Raw genomic sequence first — 15,189 nt, forward strand, 5'->3', positions numbered from 1 at the left:
TCCGTGTTCAGAGGTTGGGTGGCAGTTGGGTGTCCTCTGCCTGTTCCCTGGGATGCCCTCAGTGGCTCTGCAGTGACTGTGGGCCTGTCCTTCTCTTGCAGATGTTCTGGACGAGAACCAGAGCAAGCTGAGCGAGGACCTGATGGAATTCCGCAGGGACGCCTCCATGCTGAATGTGAGGAGGGGCCCTGGGATGGAGCAGGGATTGCATGGAGTTAGCTGGCTCAGCTCCTGGCTGGGCTTGTCCTGCAGTGGGAGAGGCTCTGGGGTCCCCCCTGCTTGCTGGGGGTTTGGTTTGCCTGTACTGCAGTCGAGGTCTGGGGAAGGGTTTGAGTCAGAGGCAACCCGGGGAGCACATGCTGGTCACTGCATCTGGGCTGCTGCTGGAACTGCTCTGCTACCTTTTCTCGGCCTGTTGTTGCTCTGGGAATGTGTTAACAGAGGAAAGGAGCCCTGCAGCAAGGGAAGAACCCTCTGCTCCAAAGCCTGGGCCTTTTACTCTTGCCAGGGACACTGTACCCTTCTCCCTGCTTGTGGAAAGCTCACACGGCTTGTTCTGTTTTTCAGGACGAGCTCTCCCACATCAATGCTCGGCTCAACATGGGCATCCTTGGATGTGAGTATCCCTGTGGGCTTCCTCCCCTGGGGCTGGGTGTGGGTGGTGGCCCAGGGAGCCCTTTTGGGCACTGTTTACAGGTGTGCAAAGGAACAGCACTGTCCTCCCACCTCTCACCTGCCCTCTCCTTTCTGCAGCCTATGATCCTCAGCAGATCTTCAAGTGCAAGGGGACCTTTGTGGGCCACCAGGGCCCTGTGTGGTGTCTGTGTGTGTACTCCATAGGAGACTTGCTCTTCAGTGGCTCCTCAGACAAAACCATTAAGGTAAGAGCTTGTCTCTTCCGTGCAGCTTCTGCACTGTCACGTGGGACAGAAGCTGAGTTCAGTTTGTGGAGTGGGGGGATGTCACTTCCTAAACTTTCTCCCAAAGAATCTTAAATGATTCTTTGTGATTATAGTTGGGCAAAATTCTCTGTGAGGAAACATTACTTGATCGTGAAATTGAGAGTCAAGAGTTATTTTTGCAAAGCTCAGATTAGAATCTCATTCCTGCTGCTGCTGGATTTGCTTTATGTGGTGTTTAGGGTATTCAAGCCTATTTCAGCTTCTGATTTTATTTTCCTTTGTTATAAAAAGTCATCTTAGAACAAAACATTTGTCCCTGATCCAAAGTGTCCTTTTCCCATTTTATGGCATGTTTGTTTTCCTTTGTCCTGTTTGCAGTAACTCAAACTGACAGCACTGCTCTGGTGCAGCCTAAACAGCCCTTCCCAATGTCACCGTGGTGGCTGCTGGCTGGGCTGGGGACCCCCACAAGCTACCACAACTAATCCTGCCAGGAGCAGAGCTTTGGTTTAGTTTTTTTGGTTAGAGCCATGTGGAAGAAAACGGATATTGCTGTACTTTAGGGAAAGAAACTCCCCTGTCCTGGCTGCTCTGGGCACCACATTCCCTCTTGAGAGAGCAGAGTGTGCTCAGGGGAAAAGCTTTGCAGTGGCAGAGGAGGCTGTGCTGTGCCACTGGAGCCCCGGGACAGGGTGGGAATTGCTGAAGCAGGAGCCTGAGAGCTGCTCCTCTGGTTCAGTGTGTTGTGTTGGCCTGGGCTGAGGAGGACAGAGCTGCAGAGGGCTGATACCTGCTGCTGTCCTGGGTCTCACTGACTTCAGCCTGACCCTTTGCAGTAGATTTCCTTTCCCAGACAAGTGTATCCGTGCCCAGGGCTCGGCAGGCAGTGCCCAGGTGACAGACAGCCTGTTTCCTCCTTCCTCTGCTGACATCCTGCCCGCTCCCCAACTCCTGCCTTGTGTTTCCTGTTAGGTGTGGGATACCTGTACCACATACAAGTGCCAAAAGACCTTGGAGGGTCATGATGGAATTGTACTGGCTCTCTGCATCCAGGGGTGAGTGGAGAGGAACATCTGCCCCTGGGGAGAGCGGGGGAGAGCGTGGGGGCTCCTGAGCATGCCCTGACAATTCCCATCCTCTGCCCTGCACAGGCCAGAATTGTGCGTGAGAGGCACATCTTGCCTCTTTGCTTTTTAAAAACGGAGTGTCCCCTGTGTCCTGGCTTTGTCCCTGGTCACCAGCAGGGTGCTTGGCCTCCTGCTCCAAGGGCCAGTCCAGCCTGGCCTCCCCTGAGCCAGGAGTCCTGCTCTCGGGGTGGGTGTGTAAAGTCTTGTCCCAGTGAGGCTGTGGGGCTGCAGCTCCTGGCCCAGACAGTGCCTGGGGATGAGCTGGGACCCTGCACATGGTGCTGTCCTCCCCTGACCCCCCTTTGTCTTCTGGTGACATTCCAGGAACAAGCTGTACAGTGGCTCTGCTGACTGCACCATCATTGTGAGTACCCTGACCCCGCTCTGCAGCTGGGATGGGAGAGCCACAGGCTGCTGGGGAGCAGGGACCTTCTTCTGGAAGGCTCTTCAGCTGCCAGTGGTGTGGGACTGACAACCTGTGTGTGCTGTACCCAGTGCCTCAGCCAAGTCACTCATGGGTTGGACTGGGGGGTTTCCTGCAGGCTGGATTTCCCAGTCCCTGCTCCTGTGTGGGGAGCAGGAGGGTGGTGCTGTGAGCTGGGACAGGGTGGTTGGTCCTGATCAGCCAGGACAGTGGCTCAGACGAGTGCCCTGTCCTACCTGTATGTCATTCCCTGCCTCCAGAGGCAGAGAAGAAGGGCCTCAGCACAAGGGACCTGCCCTGCCCCTCGTGGGTGCTCTTGCTTAGTGGGTTTGGCAGTGCTGGGGGAGCAGTTGGCCTCGGTGATCTTAGAGGGCTTTTCCCATCTAAACCATTCCGTGACTCTGTGATTCTCCTTGGCAGGTCTGGGATATTCAAAACCTGCAGAAGGTGAACACGATCCGAGCACACGACAATCCTGTTTGCACTTTGGTCTCCTCACACAACATGCTCTTCAGTGGCTCCCTCAAAGCCATCAAGGTACATCTCAGGGGGCTCCTCCGGGGCTGGTGTGGGACCAAGGGTACAAACTGTCAGGCAGAGGTGTCCAAACAGGAAGAAAGTGGCATTTTGGTCTGTAGGTGACCTTGTTGCTACGCTCTCCTGAGCCACAGAGAAGCCAGCACTGCAGAGGTTTAGCCCATGCTCTGCGCTCAAGTCAAAGGTGTTCTGGGACCTGGCTGCAAAAACACTTTATTTCTTCTAACTCTGTAAACCTGAGGCTGCAGGTGGAGTATCCTGGCAAGTCCCAAATGTGTCCTTGGACCCCCAACAGACCTGCTAAGACCATTGGGAATCATGTCTGGGCTCCAGAATTGGCTGGGGGTTCAGGCTGCCTGTTTTGAAACTGCCTCCAATGGATCTTGAGTCTGAATTCTCTACCTAAAACATGCAGAAATCTGCGAACAGCTTTGCAAGATGCCCTTTAAAGCCTTGGCTGGATTCCCATGGTTCTGCTTCCAGCTCCTGGTGAGACAGCTTATGGGCCCGTCCATCTGTAAGAGGATGTGTGCTCTTTTCTTTAACCGGGGCCTGGACTGGTTCGGCTCTGGAGAGAGCTCAGGGCTGGGGGAGCAGCCAGACTGAGCAGAAGGAGAATATGGGGCCTTTTGGGTTTGCCATCCCCAGCCACTTCCTGCCAGCTGAGCTGAGCAGGCCAGGAGTGCTGCTCAGAGTGGGGGGAGTGAGATCTGTCAGTCCCTGCACGCCAGGGACTGGGAATGGAGCTCTGTGGAGACAGGCTGGGAGTGGAAGCTCAGGGCAGTTCCTTGCTGCAGCTGTGGTTTAGGTTTTCAAGCCCGTGGCTGTGCTAGGGAAGGGTCTCTGCCAGCAGTAATGCAGTCTCCAGGCTGGCTCCCTCAGGGAACGTGCTGACTCAGCAGTTATTGTGTTTTGTCTGCACGTCAGTGGGTTCAGGCCATTCCCAGCGGGCAGCAGAGCTGGCACAAGGATCCCCACAGAAGCTGTGAGAGCCTCTTGTGGGCTGGGCATGGGTGGGGAGCACTGGCCATGTTCTGCCCAGCCCCACTGGGATTCTCCTCCATGTCACCGTGTATTGTCTGTGCTTTCCACAGGTCTGGGATATTGTAGGTACCGAGCTCAAGCTGAAGAAGGAGCTGACAGGTCTCAATCACTGGGTGCGAGCGCTGGTGGCTTCCCAGAACTATCTCTACAGTGGATCCTACCAGACCATCAAGGTGGGACCCTGGCACTGGTGGGACCCAGCAGCTCTCCCGCTGCCCCTCTGTGCTCTGCTCCCCTGTGGAGCAGGACCAGAGGCAGCTGCTGGGATGTGAGATGACTGCTGACACACGGGATTCTCCCGTGCTGATTGCATCTCTGCAGGCTGGGCCTTGGGGGCTGCTGGGGAGGTCACTGGGATGAACTGGGGCCTCAGCCCTGGCGCCTCGCGCCGCCTCTGCGGCTGCCGCAGCCTTATCTGTGCTCCCACTGCTGCTGATAACAGGGCAAGGTCACTGCCTGGCTGCAGAGTTACCATAAATCTGTGAGGGTTCCCAGTGCCCTCCACACTCTGTGCTGGCTCAGGTTTTGATGAATACTTCACCTCTCAGCATCTGGGGGACACGGAGCTGGAAGTTGCCCTCCTCAGTGCTAATAAATCCCTGTTAATTTGTCTGTAGTGCTATCAAGGAGTGGGTTGTGTGTGCACATGTGTGTGGAGTCACACACACAGGGCGAGCAGTCTCCACAACGTTTTCAGCCTGGATGTTCAAAGCTTGGGCAGCCAATTAAGACAGCAGGGCTTTGCTCATCATCAGTACTGAACATTCCCAGCTGGATAGATTTGTCCTTGAAGGTGTGATCTGGGCACACACGGAGCCAGGCTGACTCAGTGCGTGGCAGAACGGCTGCAAGGGATCTCACCCCTGGAAAGGAGTTCCTGCACGGGTCTCATCCTGCCTTTGCTCCGGTGTCTCCCTCAGATCTGGGACATCCGCAACCTGGAGTGTGTCCACGTGCTGCAGACGTCGGGGGGCAGCGTGTACTCCATCGCCGTGACCAACCACCACATCGTGTGCGGCACCTACGAGAACCTCATCCACGTAAGGAATGGGCTGGGATGCATTCCTGACAGTGGGGCTGGGGGAGAGGGGCGTGGAGATGGGCACCTGGCCCTGCCTGTCCCCCCTGGCCCGTGGGGAGCGTGGGGGCACAGCGCCCACCCTGGAGGTGGAAACACCTCTCGGAGGAGAGGGCGGTGGCCTCATCCCAGCCCAGCTCCGAGCCCAGCTGTTCCCCCGCAGGTCTGGGATATAGAGACAAAGGAACAGGTCCGCACGCTGACAGGGCACGTGGGGACGGTCTATGCCCTCGCTGTCATCTCCACACCAGATCAAACCAAAGTCTTCAGCGCGTCGTACGACCGGTCGCTCAGGGTACGTGCGCTCAGGGGCGGCTGCCCCGGCAATCTGTGACAACAGGGGGGACCTCGAGGGAAGGGGGACGGGGTGGCACCTGCCTCGGGGCCTGAGACGTGAGATCCCCCTCACTCCTGCCGTGTTCCCGCAGGTGTGGAGCATGGACAACATGATCTGCACCCAGACGCTGCTGCGGCACCAGGGCAGCGTCACCGCCCTCGCCGTGTCCCGCGGCCGCCTCTTCTCCGGCGCTGTGGACAGCACTGTAAAGGTGGGTCACCCCAGCCTTCTCCAGCGTGGCTTGTGCTCTTCCAGGGCTGGAATTGGGGCGTTAAACGAGTTAGGAATTGTCTTCAGACAAACTGAGGGGAGGTTGTAGCAAGGTGGGGGTCAGCCTTTTCTCCCAGGCAACAAGTGACAGGACAAGAAGCTGTGCAAGAGGAGGTTCAAGTTGGACATCAGGAAGAATTTCTTCACTGAAGGGGTTGTTAAACACTGGAATGGGCTGTCCAAGGAGGTGGTGGAGTCCCCATCCCTGGTGGTGTCCAAGGAACAGGACGTGGCACTCAGTGCTCTGGGTTGAGGGACAAGGTGGGAATTGGGCACAGGGTGGACTCCATGGGCTGGGAGGTCTTTTCCAACCTAAATGGTTGTGTGGTTCTGTGACACAAGGGGGTAGTTCTCAGCAGGTGGAATACTCCATTCCTGGCCAGGGTGTTGTGGATGGTGGCAGCCCAAAGGGAGGTGCTGTGGGAGGATGAAGAGAAGCCCCCAGAGCTGCTCAGGAGTCACTGCCGTGGGTTCCGTTGTCTCTGCAGGTCTGGACGTGCTAGTGAGAGCTTCACACTAGTCCTGCACACTGAAAGACCAAAAACTCTCCCCTCCATCGGCCTGTGGGTGACCACATCCTCCGAAATGACTGCTGCAGCTCCTCCTGCACCAACCACTGCCTGCTGCTGCCCCTGGGCCGGCCCCCCCCGCAGGGATCCCGGCTGGCGGCTCTCCCGATGGGTCTGCCCCATGGATGCTCCAGATGTTCCCCCAGATCTGCCCTAGACGATTGGAAAAGCAGAGGAAGCAGTTCCAATGCCAGTGCCTTCCTCTGCCTGTGTCCCCCCAGCTGGGGACACCCCTGGGGCCGGGGCTGGGGTGACTCTGGGCCCCGGGGCTCCGGGCCGGGCGAGCACAGCCCTTGGCCAGTGATGGGACTGGATGGATCAGCGTGTCCCAGTGGTGACACTGGGAGGCTGCTCCCCTGGCCATGGTAGGACTGAGCACTAGGCCCTGCCCTGGGTGGGCACCCGACCCCTTTCTGTCTCTAGTATTTAATTTTACTGCCAAGGCGCCGGGCCGATCCATCCGGGAAGAGGTGTTTCCTCGAGTAGCCAGGTACGATTTTTATGCCACAGCTAGTTCTCAAATCAAGTTCCACAAGCCCATTGTTCACCACCCTGTAATAATGGTCTCCACATTAAAGACAAAAAGCCTCCGTTGCATTTTTACTCACATTTTCTACTGTTTTTAAGATTGTAATATAGATTTGATTATTTCTTCATTGACAATAAAAGCAGAAAGAGTTGTTCCTGCCCAGCGTGAGTTATTGCAGGGACCAGCACTGGCCCTGTGGGGTGAAAATTGGGATGCAGGGACCAGGCACCTGACTGGGGACAGCAGCTCCCAGCCAGCCAGGCCCCAGCACCCCACAGAGGCACCCAAGGGTACCCCTGGACCGTGCAGCACAAACCCCCCACACGACACTGAACACCCGGCATGACACGAGGACTCGGGATGCTTTGGGGACACAAACAGTGGTGGCAGCCTGGCAGGGGTTTTTATTTTTTTTATTTTTCTTTAAATATTTGTTGCCAGACTTGGTATAGGAGCAAACGTCTTCACAGCACCACGAGCCATCTACTATTCAGAATAGGAAGAATAAGGACGAGTAGAGGTGAAATCTAAGCACAGAAGAGCAGGGAGCAGCACCAAGATGCAGAGCTGGACAGATGGGATACAATACAGAGTCCATAACTTAATCATAAAAAATATATATATGTATATATCCATCATGTAGAACTTTATGGATTTTTTTTTTTTTTAAGATACATATTTTTTTTCTTTTCAACAGATATTTTCAGGCGGGTGATTTATTTTTTTTTAATTATTTTTAAAGTCTTTTTTTCTTTGTTTGTTTTTGATTTTTTGTTTTTTTAAAAGAAATTTCAAAGTTGTGCCAAACACATCTGGATCAGCGACCACAACGGGAGAGACGGGGAGAGAGGGAAATGGGGAGAGGGGTGGGGGGGAGAGAGAAGAGGGGAGAGACCACTCCACGTCTCAAGAAAAGAAAGGAACAGCAACACTTTTGTTTGGAAACCACAAGCAAAAAAATGCATTCATCAGGACTCAAGCGACTGAACCAGACTCCAACTCCAGTTTATACAGGAATATACAGCGGCGCATCCCGGAGGACGCGCGCGAGCACACGCACCCCGCGTGCACACCCACGCACACCACACGCACCCCAAACAAACACCGACGGCAAAAAAGAACCAGGAGAAACCTAAACCAAACCCTGAAGACACTCCAAAAGAAATGAAACACCTCCAGCGTTAAGAATTAACAAAAACCTCCATAAAACAAGGCACATCCTTTGAGTTCGTAACGGTGGAAAAAAGAAAGACGCGACACTGAATCCCAACGGAAAACCCGACCAGAACCGCTCGCACGTACCTTCCACCCAGAGAAAAGGTAAATATTGTGCTACTCGTAGAATGAGTTTGCCACAAGACACACAGCTTAGTATAATCTAATAGTTTTTCTCAAGCTAAAATCCAGTTTTCTCTTGATTTCTTTTAAACTGCTTTATATATAATTGCTAATATTTTAAAATCTTTTAAATATATATTTGTTAAAGTTTATTTCTTTTTTATTATTTTTGGGGGCGGGGGGAAATCTGCTTTATATCTTTTTTTTTTTTATTTATTTTTTTTTTCCCCCTCCAATAAATTAATACTTCTTTTATAGCTTTATCACCGTCCTGTCCCCGGGCGGGGAGGGGCCGGGCAGGGGGCACGTCCCGCTGCCCCCGGGGAGCCGCCAGCCTGGAGCTGCCCTGGCCGCCCCTGCCAACCCCAACCGAGAAAGAAAACGAAGTTTAAAAAATAAAAACTAAAAACGGAGCAAAGAAACCCAAGTGCATTTGCCCGCCCGGCCCCGCCAACCTGCAAACGCCATCGGTGCCACGTGGCTGGCGGAGCCACCGCCGGGGCCGCCGGGCAGGGCTTGTGCTACATTCGGGTCGCGGTGACCCGCGGCGCCAGGGCTGGCAGGGCACGGGCGGCCACCAGACAGGGAGGTCGGGAGCCCCCCCAGAGCCCCCCGGAGCCTCCCAGAGCCCCGGCAGCGGTTCGGTCCGGATGTGTTGCTTTGTTTCTTCTGTTGGGTTTTATTTTTGTGGGTTTTGTTGGGTTTTTTGTTTGTTTGTTTTTTTTTTTTTTGCTTCTGCAAAAGGGAGTCCTGCCGGAGCCGGCGCCGAGTCTGTGAGCACAATCCTGAGGTATCTTCTTCTTTGTGCAAACCCCGAGGGACGGGATGTCCGGGAGGGGACGGCTGTACAAAGGGGACGGGGGAAGGAGGGCGGCGGGGCCGGGGGGTCGTGGATCGTTGTGCCCTTGTGCCCACGTAAGCCCTGAGGTTCGCGGGGCCCTGGCGCCCCTCACTCCAGCATGGCATCCAGCTGGTCCGCCAGGTCGTCGAACATGCTGCCGATGTCGTCCAGGATGCTCACGGTGCTCTTTGACTCCACGGCCGAGCTGGGGAGTGACCAGGATGGGTTAGAGCCATGCACGGGATGAGGACACCACACAGCCCCCACCACCCCGTGCTACAGCCCTCCTGCCCCCCTGCCATGCTCAGCACTGTCCCCAGTGTCACTGCCCATACAGACCCCAGGGCTGCTACACAGTGCTCTGTGCCAATGTCCCCGGTGTCCCCTCTCCAAGACAGCCCCCGGTGCACCCACATGCCCAGGTCTCGCTGCTCCACCACGGTGTCCCCCAGAGTCACCTCCCCAACGCAGCTCTAGCCAAGGTCCCCTGATGCTCCACCAGTGTCCCCCAGAATCCCTCCTGGGACCATCCCACTCCCACCACGTGGCCACATCCCAATCCCTGCCTGCAGCGCTTGTGGCCTCTGGTGCTCGGTGGCACCGCACAGTCCCGCACCCTCCCCGTGGAACAACCACCCCCTGCACCCCCTTACTCTGGCTGACTGTCCTCCTGCTTGATCTTCTCCTCCACGGCCTGCAGCGCGGCAGCCAGGGACGCGCTCGTCTCCTCCAGCTTCTGCTGCGCCAGCTCGGGGCCGGCACTGTCCACGGAGGGGCTGGCGATGGTGGAGCGCGGCGGCTTCACCGGCACCTGCTGGGGCTGCGCGCCAGGCGAGAGGGGCTTGGCAGGGCTGGAGCAGAGCGAGGGCGGGGTGCTGGAGGGCTTGCTGCCTGCGGGGCCCAGCTGCCGGGCGGGCGACGGGGCCGGCGTGGAGCTGGCGCTCACCGACTGGATGGCGGCGTGGGGCTTGGGGGGCTTGGGCGCCGTGGGAGGCGGCGTGGGCTTGGGGGACACCGGGGGCGGCGTGCCATGGACCCGCTTCACCTCTGCGGAGAAAAGAGAGAGGGGCAGGAGGGCGGCAGGGCCGGTTGGGACCCCCGGCCTCCGCCCTGGGGAGAGCCTGTCCCAGGGGTCTGGTGGGGCACCTACCTGGGCTGCCAGGGCTCGGGATGGGCACCTTTTTGGGGACGGGCACTGGTGGCCCAGGCACCTTCTGAGGTGGCTGCGTCAGCACAGGCTTGGGGGACACCGGCGGCTTGAAGGGCTTCTTGGGCTCGGCAGGCGGTGGGATGTAGTCGGGGCCGTCGGGGCGGGCGGTGGGCGGCGGGGTCGGGGGCGGCTCAGCCCCGCTCAGCTCAGAGGCCGGCCGCCGCTTCACGGTGCCGGTGCCGTTCTGGTACACGGCGAGCGTGGCCGGCTCCAGCGCCGGCTCCTTGTCCTTGGCCTTGGGCCGGCGCTTGACGGTGTCGGACTCGGTGAGGACGAAGCGGACGCCGTCCTGCTGGCTCTGCCTGGCCCGGATCCGCCGCTTGAGCGTGGCACTGGCCTCCACCTTGGCCAGCTCCCCGTGGCGGTGGGCAGGGGACAGCCCCTCGCCCGCCTCCCCTCGGGCCGGCCCCAGGGGCCGTGGCCGCTGCTTGATGGTGAGGGTGCCCTCCTCGGCGAAGGGGATGCCGTCGGGGGAACCGCCGCGCTCCACCCGCAGCCGCTCGCCGGGGCTGTCGGCACCTGCCTCCGACCGCACGCTGTCGGCGCGCTCGCGGCGGGCGGCTGCCACCAGCCCGGTGACAGGGCCGCTGATGGTCCGGCGCCGGTTCACCACCTCCCCGTCCAGCCCGATGGCCTCCTTGTGCTTGACGGTGGCCAGGACGGTGGCCACACGGGCACGGTCGGGGCTGCCCGGGGGGGGCCCCGGCTGCAGGTAGTAGCCGTCGGGTGCCTTGGCCGGCCCGGGCCCACCGGCCACGTGCGGCTTCTGCAGGGCCAGGGCGCGGGCCCCGCCGCCGATGGAGGACATCTCCAGCATGGCCGCGATGCTGCGCACGCTGCCGGCGCTGCCCGTGTCCACGCTGCCGCCCAGGTCGCTGGCCCGCCGCTGCTCCCGCCGGCTCTCCCCCTCGGCGCTCGGGGGTCCGACGGCCGCCTCGCCCTCGCCCTCCTTGGGGAAGTCCTCGGCCATGCCGGCGCTGGAGATGGCGGAGCTGGAGCGCTTGGGAGGGGGCGGCGGGGGTCCCTTCTTCTTGGGGCGGACGGCGAAGGACTGGCTGCGGTTGACGTTCTTGTCGCCGCCGGCGGCCGCCCGCACCGAGTGGCTGCGGCCCACGCGGCGCTGGACGGTGGCGTAGGGCCCCGCATCTGGCACCAGCAGCTCGTCCCGCTCCTGCTCGCTGTCGGAGGCGGCGTAGCGGTTCAGGCTGTGCGCCCGCTTCTTCGGCCTCCCCGGTTCCTCCTCGCCCTCACCCGCCGGAGGCAGGCACAGCACCGGCACCGAGACGGGCAGGACGGGCACCCCCGGGGGTGCCCCCTCGCCCTCGGCGGGCTGCGGCAGGACGTAGGCGAAGCCGCGGTGGGTGGGCGACTGGGGCAGGGAGCGGGGCGACGCGGGGCGCTCGCTGGGCGGCAGCAGCTGCGGGGTGGGCTTCACCTTGGCGGTGGCGTGGGGCACAGATGGCCCTTGTGGGGAGGGGGGCCGCGCCTTGCCGGGGGTCTGTGGCGGCGTCAGCTGCCCAGCGGAGGGCGGGAAGGGCTGCCGGGGTTTGCCGGGCACTGGTGGCACGCTGGCACGCTTCACGGGGTGGCCGTGCCGGGGCGGGCGCCCCTCCTTGGGTGGCGCGGGGGGGCCCTCACCGGCTCCCTCCGCCAGGTATTCCTGGCTCTTGGAGATGGCAGCAGCGGGGGAACCCCGCGGGCCGTCCCCCAGCAGCTCCTGGGAGCTGCTCATCAGCCTGGCACGGCCCCCCAGGCCCGGCGGCGAGCGGTAACCGGGAGCCGCGGGGTTCACCCCCTTCTCAGGGGGCTCCTCGGGGGCTTCGCCCGTCATGGCCACCTGCAGCTCGCTGCTGAGCTCGCTGTCCTGGAAGGTGGTCATCTTGGGCGACTGGCACTCGGGCGGCTCCGGTGGGGGGGACTCGATGGCCAGCACCTCCGGGCACGGCCCCGACGCCTTCCTCTTCAGCGTGCCCGGCTCGTACTTGCCCAGCTCGGCACGCTGCAGCTCCGCCAGCTTCTTCACCGCCAGCATCAGCTTCTTCTGGTGGCCTGGGGGTGGCACGGGGCATCAGTGCCACCGCCAAGGCCACGGCAGCCAGGGCTGTGCGCAGGGCCTTACCCAGCTTGGTGATGCCGATCTCCTGCAGGTCCTCCCAGGTGATGTCGGTGATGAAGTCGATGTTCTCGTAGCCGTTCTCCACCAGCACCTTGTAGTACTGGGACAGGCCAATCATGGAGAGCCACAGCGCCAGGTTGGCCTGGGGTGGGGCACAGGGCATGGCTCAGCACCAGCTGGCACCAGGGTCTGGCCCCGGCACCCCCGGCACCCCAGCACCTGAGGCTTACGGGAGATCCGATCTTGTGGGGGCACAACAGCTCCAGGGCACTTCCCTTGTCCCTGTGCTGTCCCTGTGCCCCACAAGCACCCAGGGCCATGCCCAGCCCTGTTCCCATGGGAAGCCCCTTGCTGTGTCCAGCCCCATTCCCATGGGAAGCCCCTCACTGTGAGCAGATGATGGGGCAGGAGGGGTGTCAGGAGACACCACAGTGTCACATCCACGTGGTGACAGCTGGCACCAGCCTGACAGTCCCTGCCGAGCTGTGGGGAGGGATGTGAGCAGCTCCAGGATGTGTGCATCATCCGGCAGCAGTGAGCCAGCTCCCACCCTCATCCCCCTGTGCCACCCCCTCCCTGGAGGGGATTAATTGTCCTGGATGTGGCTTCAGCCCCACGGCCCCACGCAGCCCTCACCGGCTTGTACTCCGGCAGCCACTCGGGGATGCTGAGGTTGTTGATCTCGGACGCAATCTTCTTCCTGTGCCCCGGCTTGGTGACGCCGATGGCCGTGAGGTCCTGGGGCAGAGAGAGGGGTCAGTGCCGCCCTGATCCAGCCCTGCCCCCCTCCCACGGCCCCGCGGCCTCACCTCCGGCGTCATCCGGCTAATGGTGGTGATGTCGTAGCCGGCGTTGATGAAGTTGGGCGCGTAGAGCTGCAGCTGGAACTTGCAGAGCCACTGGTACACGGCCTCCGAGCTCTGGGGCAAGAGGGGCAGACGGATCGAGGCAGCTCCGGGGACAGGGACCCACCAGCCCTGCCCGTGTCCCCACCACGTGCTCCCCACGGCACCCCAGTGCTTCCCACTCACCTTCCCCTCTGATGGTGGCTCCATTTTCTTCAGCTGGGGCTCGGCAGGGGGCTGGGGGGCGTACGGGGAGCTGGCCACACTCTGCGACCGCGACGAACCTGCCGGAGGGGCAGCGGTCAGCGGGGGGGCTCCCACCCCTGGGCTCCGGCCACGCCGAGGGGGGAGCCGAGCCCCCGCCCCAGGTGGGATGTCATGGCCACAGCCCCCAGCTTGGCAGGGCCAGGGCAGGCACAGGAGAGCGACACCTGCCCCGGCACAGCAGCCCAGAGCACCCTGGGGTGCCCTGGACAGGGGGTCTGCTCCTCTGGGATGGTGGGTGAGCCCCCAGCCCAGCCGGGGGGCTGCTGTGCCCTCCATCCAGCCCTGGGCAGCAGGTTCCAGCCGGACCTCTGCTTCAGAGCGGGTGTTCCTGGCTGCCCCTCTCCCCCAGGCAGCGGCCAGAGGGGTCCCACTGCCCCAAACCCTCCGGCCCTGCTCCTCCAGCCACGTCACCAACCAGGCAGGCTGGCACGAGCTACTCACCACGCGGGACACCCACACAGGCACCCCACGGTACCACCCTCCAGCTGGGGGTGATGGGGGCTGCCCCGAAATTTCTGCCTCATATTTCTGATCGGGATGAGCAAGAGCAGACCCTTCCCCCCACCAGTAACTGCATCCTCCGTGTGTGTGTGGGGGGGGGGGGGGGGTGGGTGTGTGTGCATCCCCCTGCTTGGGTGTGGGTTTGGGAGTGTGTGTGCATCCCCCTGCTTGTGTGTGTGTGTGAGTGTGTGTGTGCTCGTACATCCTCCTTGCGTGTGCATCCTTCGGGCATCTGCCTCCCACTCGCGTGGGCATCCTCCTCCCATGTGCATCCCTCTGCCATGTGCATCTCCCTCACGTCTGCATCCCACTTGTGTCTGCATCGATCCAGCATGTTTTCCCCCCCTCCCTGGCAACGTCTGCACCCCCCTCCCTGCGTGTGCACCCCCCCTCCGTGTGTGCATCCCCTCTCCGTGTGCGCATCCCCCTCCCCGGGTTCCTCTCCCCGCTGCCTGTCCCTCTCCACAGCTCACACATCCCCCCGCGCACACCCCCACGTGTGCATCCCCCTCCCCGGGCATGTGCCACCCCCGTGCCGTGGCCACCCCCGCGGCGTGGCCGTGCTCCCCGCGGTCCCCCCAGACGGCGGTGGCGAGGGGGGACCCCGGCTCGGGCTCCGGCGGGGCTGGCGGGGGGCCAGAGAAGGGAAGGGGCCGGGGAGCAGCGGTGCCCCCCCTGCCCGCCCACGCCGCCCCCCGCCCCCCCACGGGCCCCCACTAACCGAGGCAGGAGAAGGCCTGGCAGCAGCCGAAAGGCGAGAGAGTCATTTTTTACCCACACGTTTTTCTTCTGGCGATGGGTGCCGTGGCAATAAAAAAAAAAGACAAATCCCTGGATCCACGGCACGGCCAGGGCTCCTCCTGCTCCGGCAGCCGGGCGGCCGCAGCACGCACCTGCGGGGATGTCCTGCGCCTTGGCCGGCCCATCGCCCACGGCAGACTCTTGCGCAGAAGCCTTCTGGGAAAGGACCGTTGCCAGCAGCTGAAAAACACCCCGGGAAGGGGGGAGAGCAAGGCAGGAGTGAGGCGGCGGCGGGGGCCGGGGGGAGCAGGGGTTGCGTGCCGCGGGTGCTGCGGGTGCCATGGGTGCTGCGGGTGCCGCGGGTGCCGCCAGCCCGGGCAAGGGTGGGCGAGGGAGGGTTGCAGCAGATTTCGGCTGCGGCGGGGAGAGATGGAGCCGCGGGAGCAGCAGATGGTGCTTTGCCGGCGGCAGGAGCCCGCGGCACCGCGGCACCACCGCACCCCAAACCCAGCC

At 61.3% G+C, this 15,189-nt stretch overlaps 2 protein-coding genes across 7 annotated transcripts in view; one reads left to right on the forward strand and one right to left on the reverse strand.

The window, feature by feature from the left end:
• The window catches only part of TRAF7 (TNF receptor associated factor 7), a 30,962-nt gene extending 23,994 nt beyond the window's left edge, over positions 1 to 6,968 (forward strand). For all 5 annotated transcript variants that reach the window (XM_027684175.1, XM_027684178.1, XM_027684176.1 and 2 more), the window contains 11 exons: positions 102 to 175; positions 568 to 616; positions 754 to 881; positions 1,875 to 1,957; positions 2,354 to 2,393; positions 2,874 to 2,990; positions 4,085 to 4,207; positions 4,955 to 5,074; positions 5,276 to 5,407; positions 5,541 to 5,660; positions 6,208 to 6,968. In XM_027684175.1, coding sequence (XP_027539976.1) covers positions 102 to 175; positions 568 to 616; positions 754 to 881; positions 1,875 to 1,957; positions 2,354 to 2,393; positions 2,874 to 2,990; positions 4,085 to 4,207; positions 4,955 to 5,074; positions 5,276 to 5,407; positions 5,541 to 5,660; positions 6,208 to 6,222 — 1,001 coding nt within the window. In that variant the 3' untranslated portion in view covers positions 6,223 to 6,968. The remainder of the gene's footprint in view (positions 1 to 101; positions 176 to 567; positions 617 to 753; positions 882 to 1,874; positions 1,958 to 2,353; positions 2,394 to 2,873; positions 2,991 to 4,084; positions 4,208 to 4,954; positions 5,075 to 5,275; positions 5,408 to 5,540; positions 5,661 to 6,207) is intronic.
• A 1,978-nt stretch (positions 6,969 to 8,946) lies between these two features.
• Positions 8,947 to 15,189, reverse strand: part of CASKIN1 (CASK interacting protein 1) — a 28,678-nt gene continuing 22,435 nt past the window's right edge. For both annotated transcript variants that reach the window (XM_027684173.1, XM_027684174.1), the window contains 8 exons: positions 14,829 to 14,916; positions 13,354 to 13,451; positions 13,132 to 13,242; positions 12,959 to 13,060; positions 12,326 to 12,464; positions 10,147 to 12,255; positions 9,650 to 10,043; positions 8,947 to 9,201 (listed from right to left, as the gene is read on the reverse strand). In XM_027684173.1, coding sequence (XP_027539974.1) covers positions 9,105 to 9,201; positions 9,650 to 10,043; positions 10,147 to 12,255; positions 12,326 to 12,464; positions 12,959 to 13,060; positions 13,132 to 13,242; positions 13,354 to 13,451; positions 14,829 to 14,916 — 3,138 coding nt within the window. In that variant the 3' untranslated portion in view covers positions 8,947 to 9,104. The remainder of the gene's footprint in view (positions 9,202 to 9,649; positions 10,044 to 10,146; positions 12,256 to 12,325; positions 12,465 to 12,958; positions 13,061 to 13,131; positions 13,243 to 13,353; positions 13,452 to 14,828; positions 14,917 to 15,189) is intronic.

This window comes from Neopelma chrysocephalum, unplaced genomic scaffold (genome assembly GCF_003984885.1).
Source record: "Neopelma chrysocephalum unplaced genomic scaffold, ASM398488v2 Primary Assembly neopelma1_65b, whole genome shotgun sequence".
NCBI classification, from domain to species: Eukaryota; Metazoa; Chordata; class Aves; order Passeriformes; family Pipridae; genus Neopelma; species Neopelma chrysocephalum.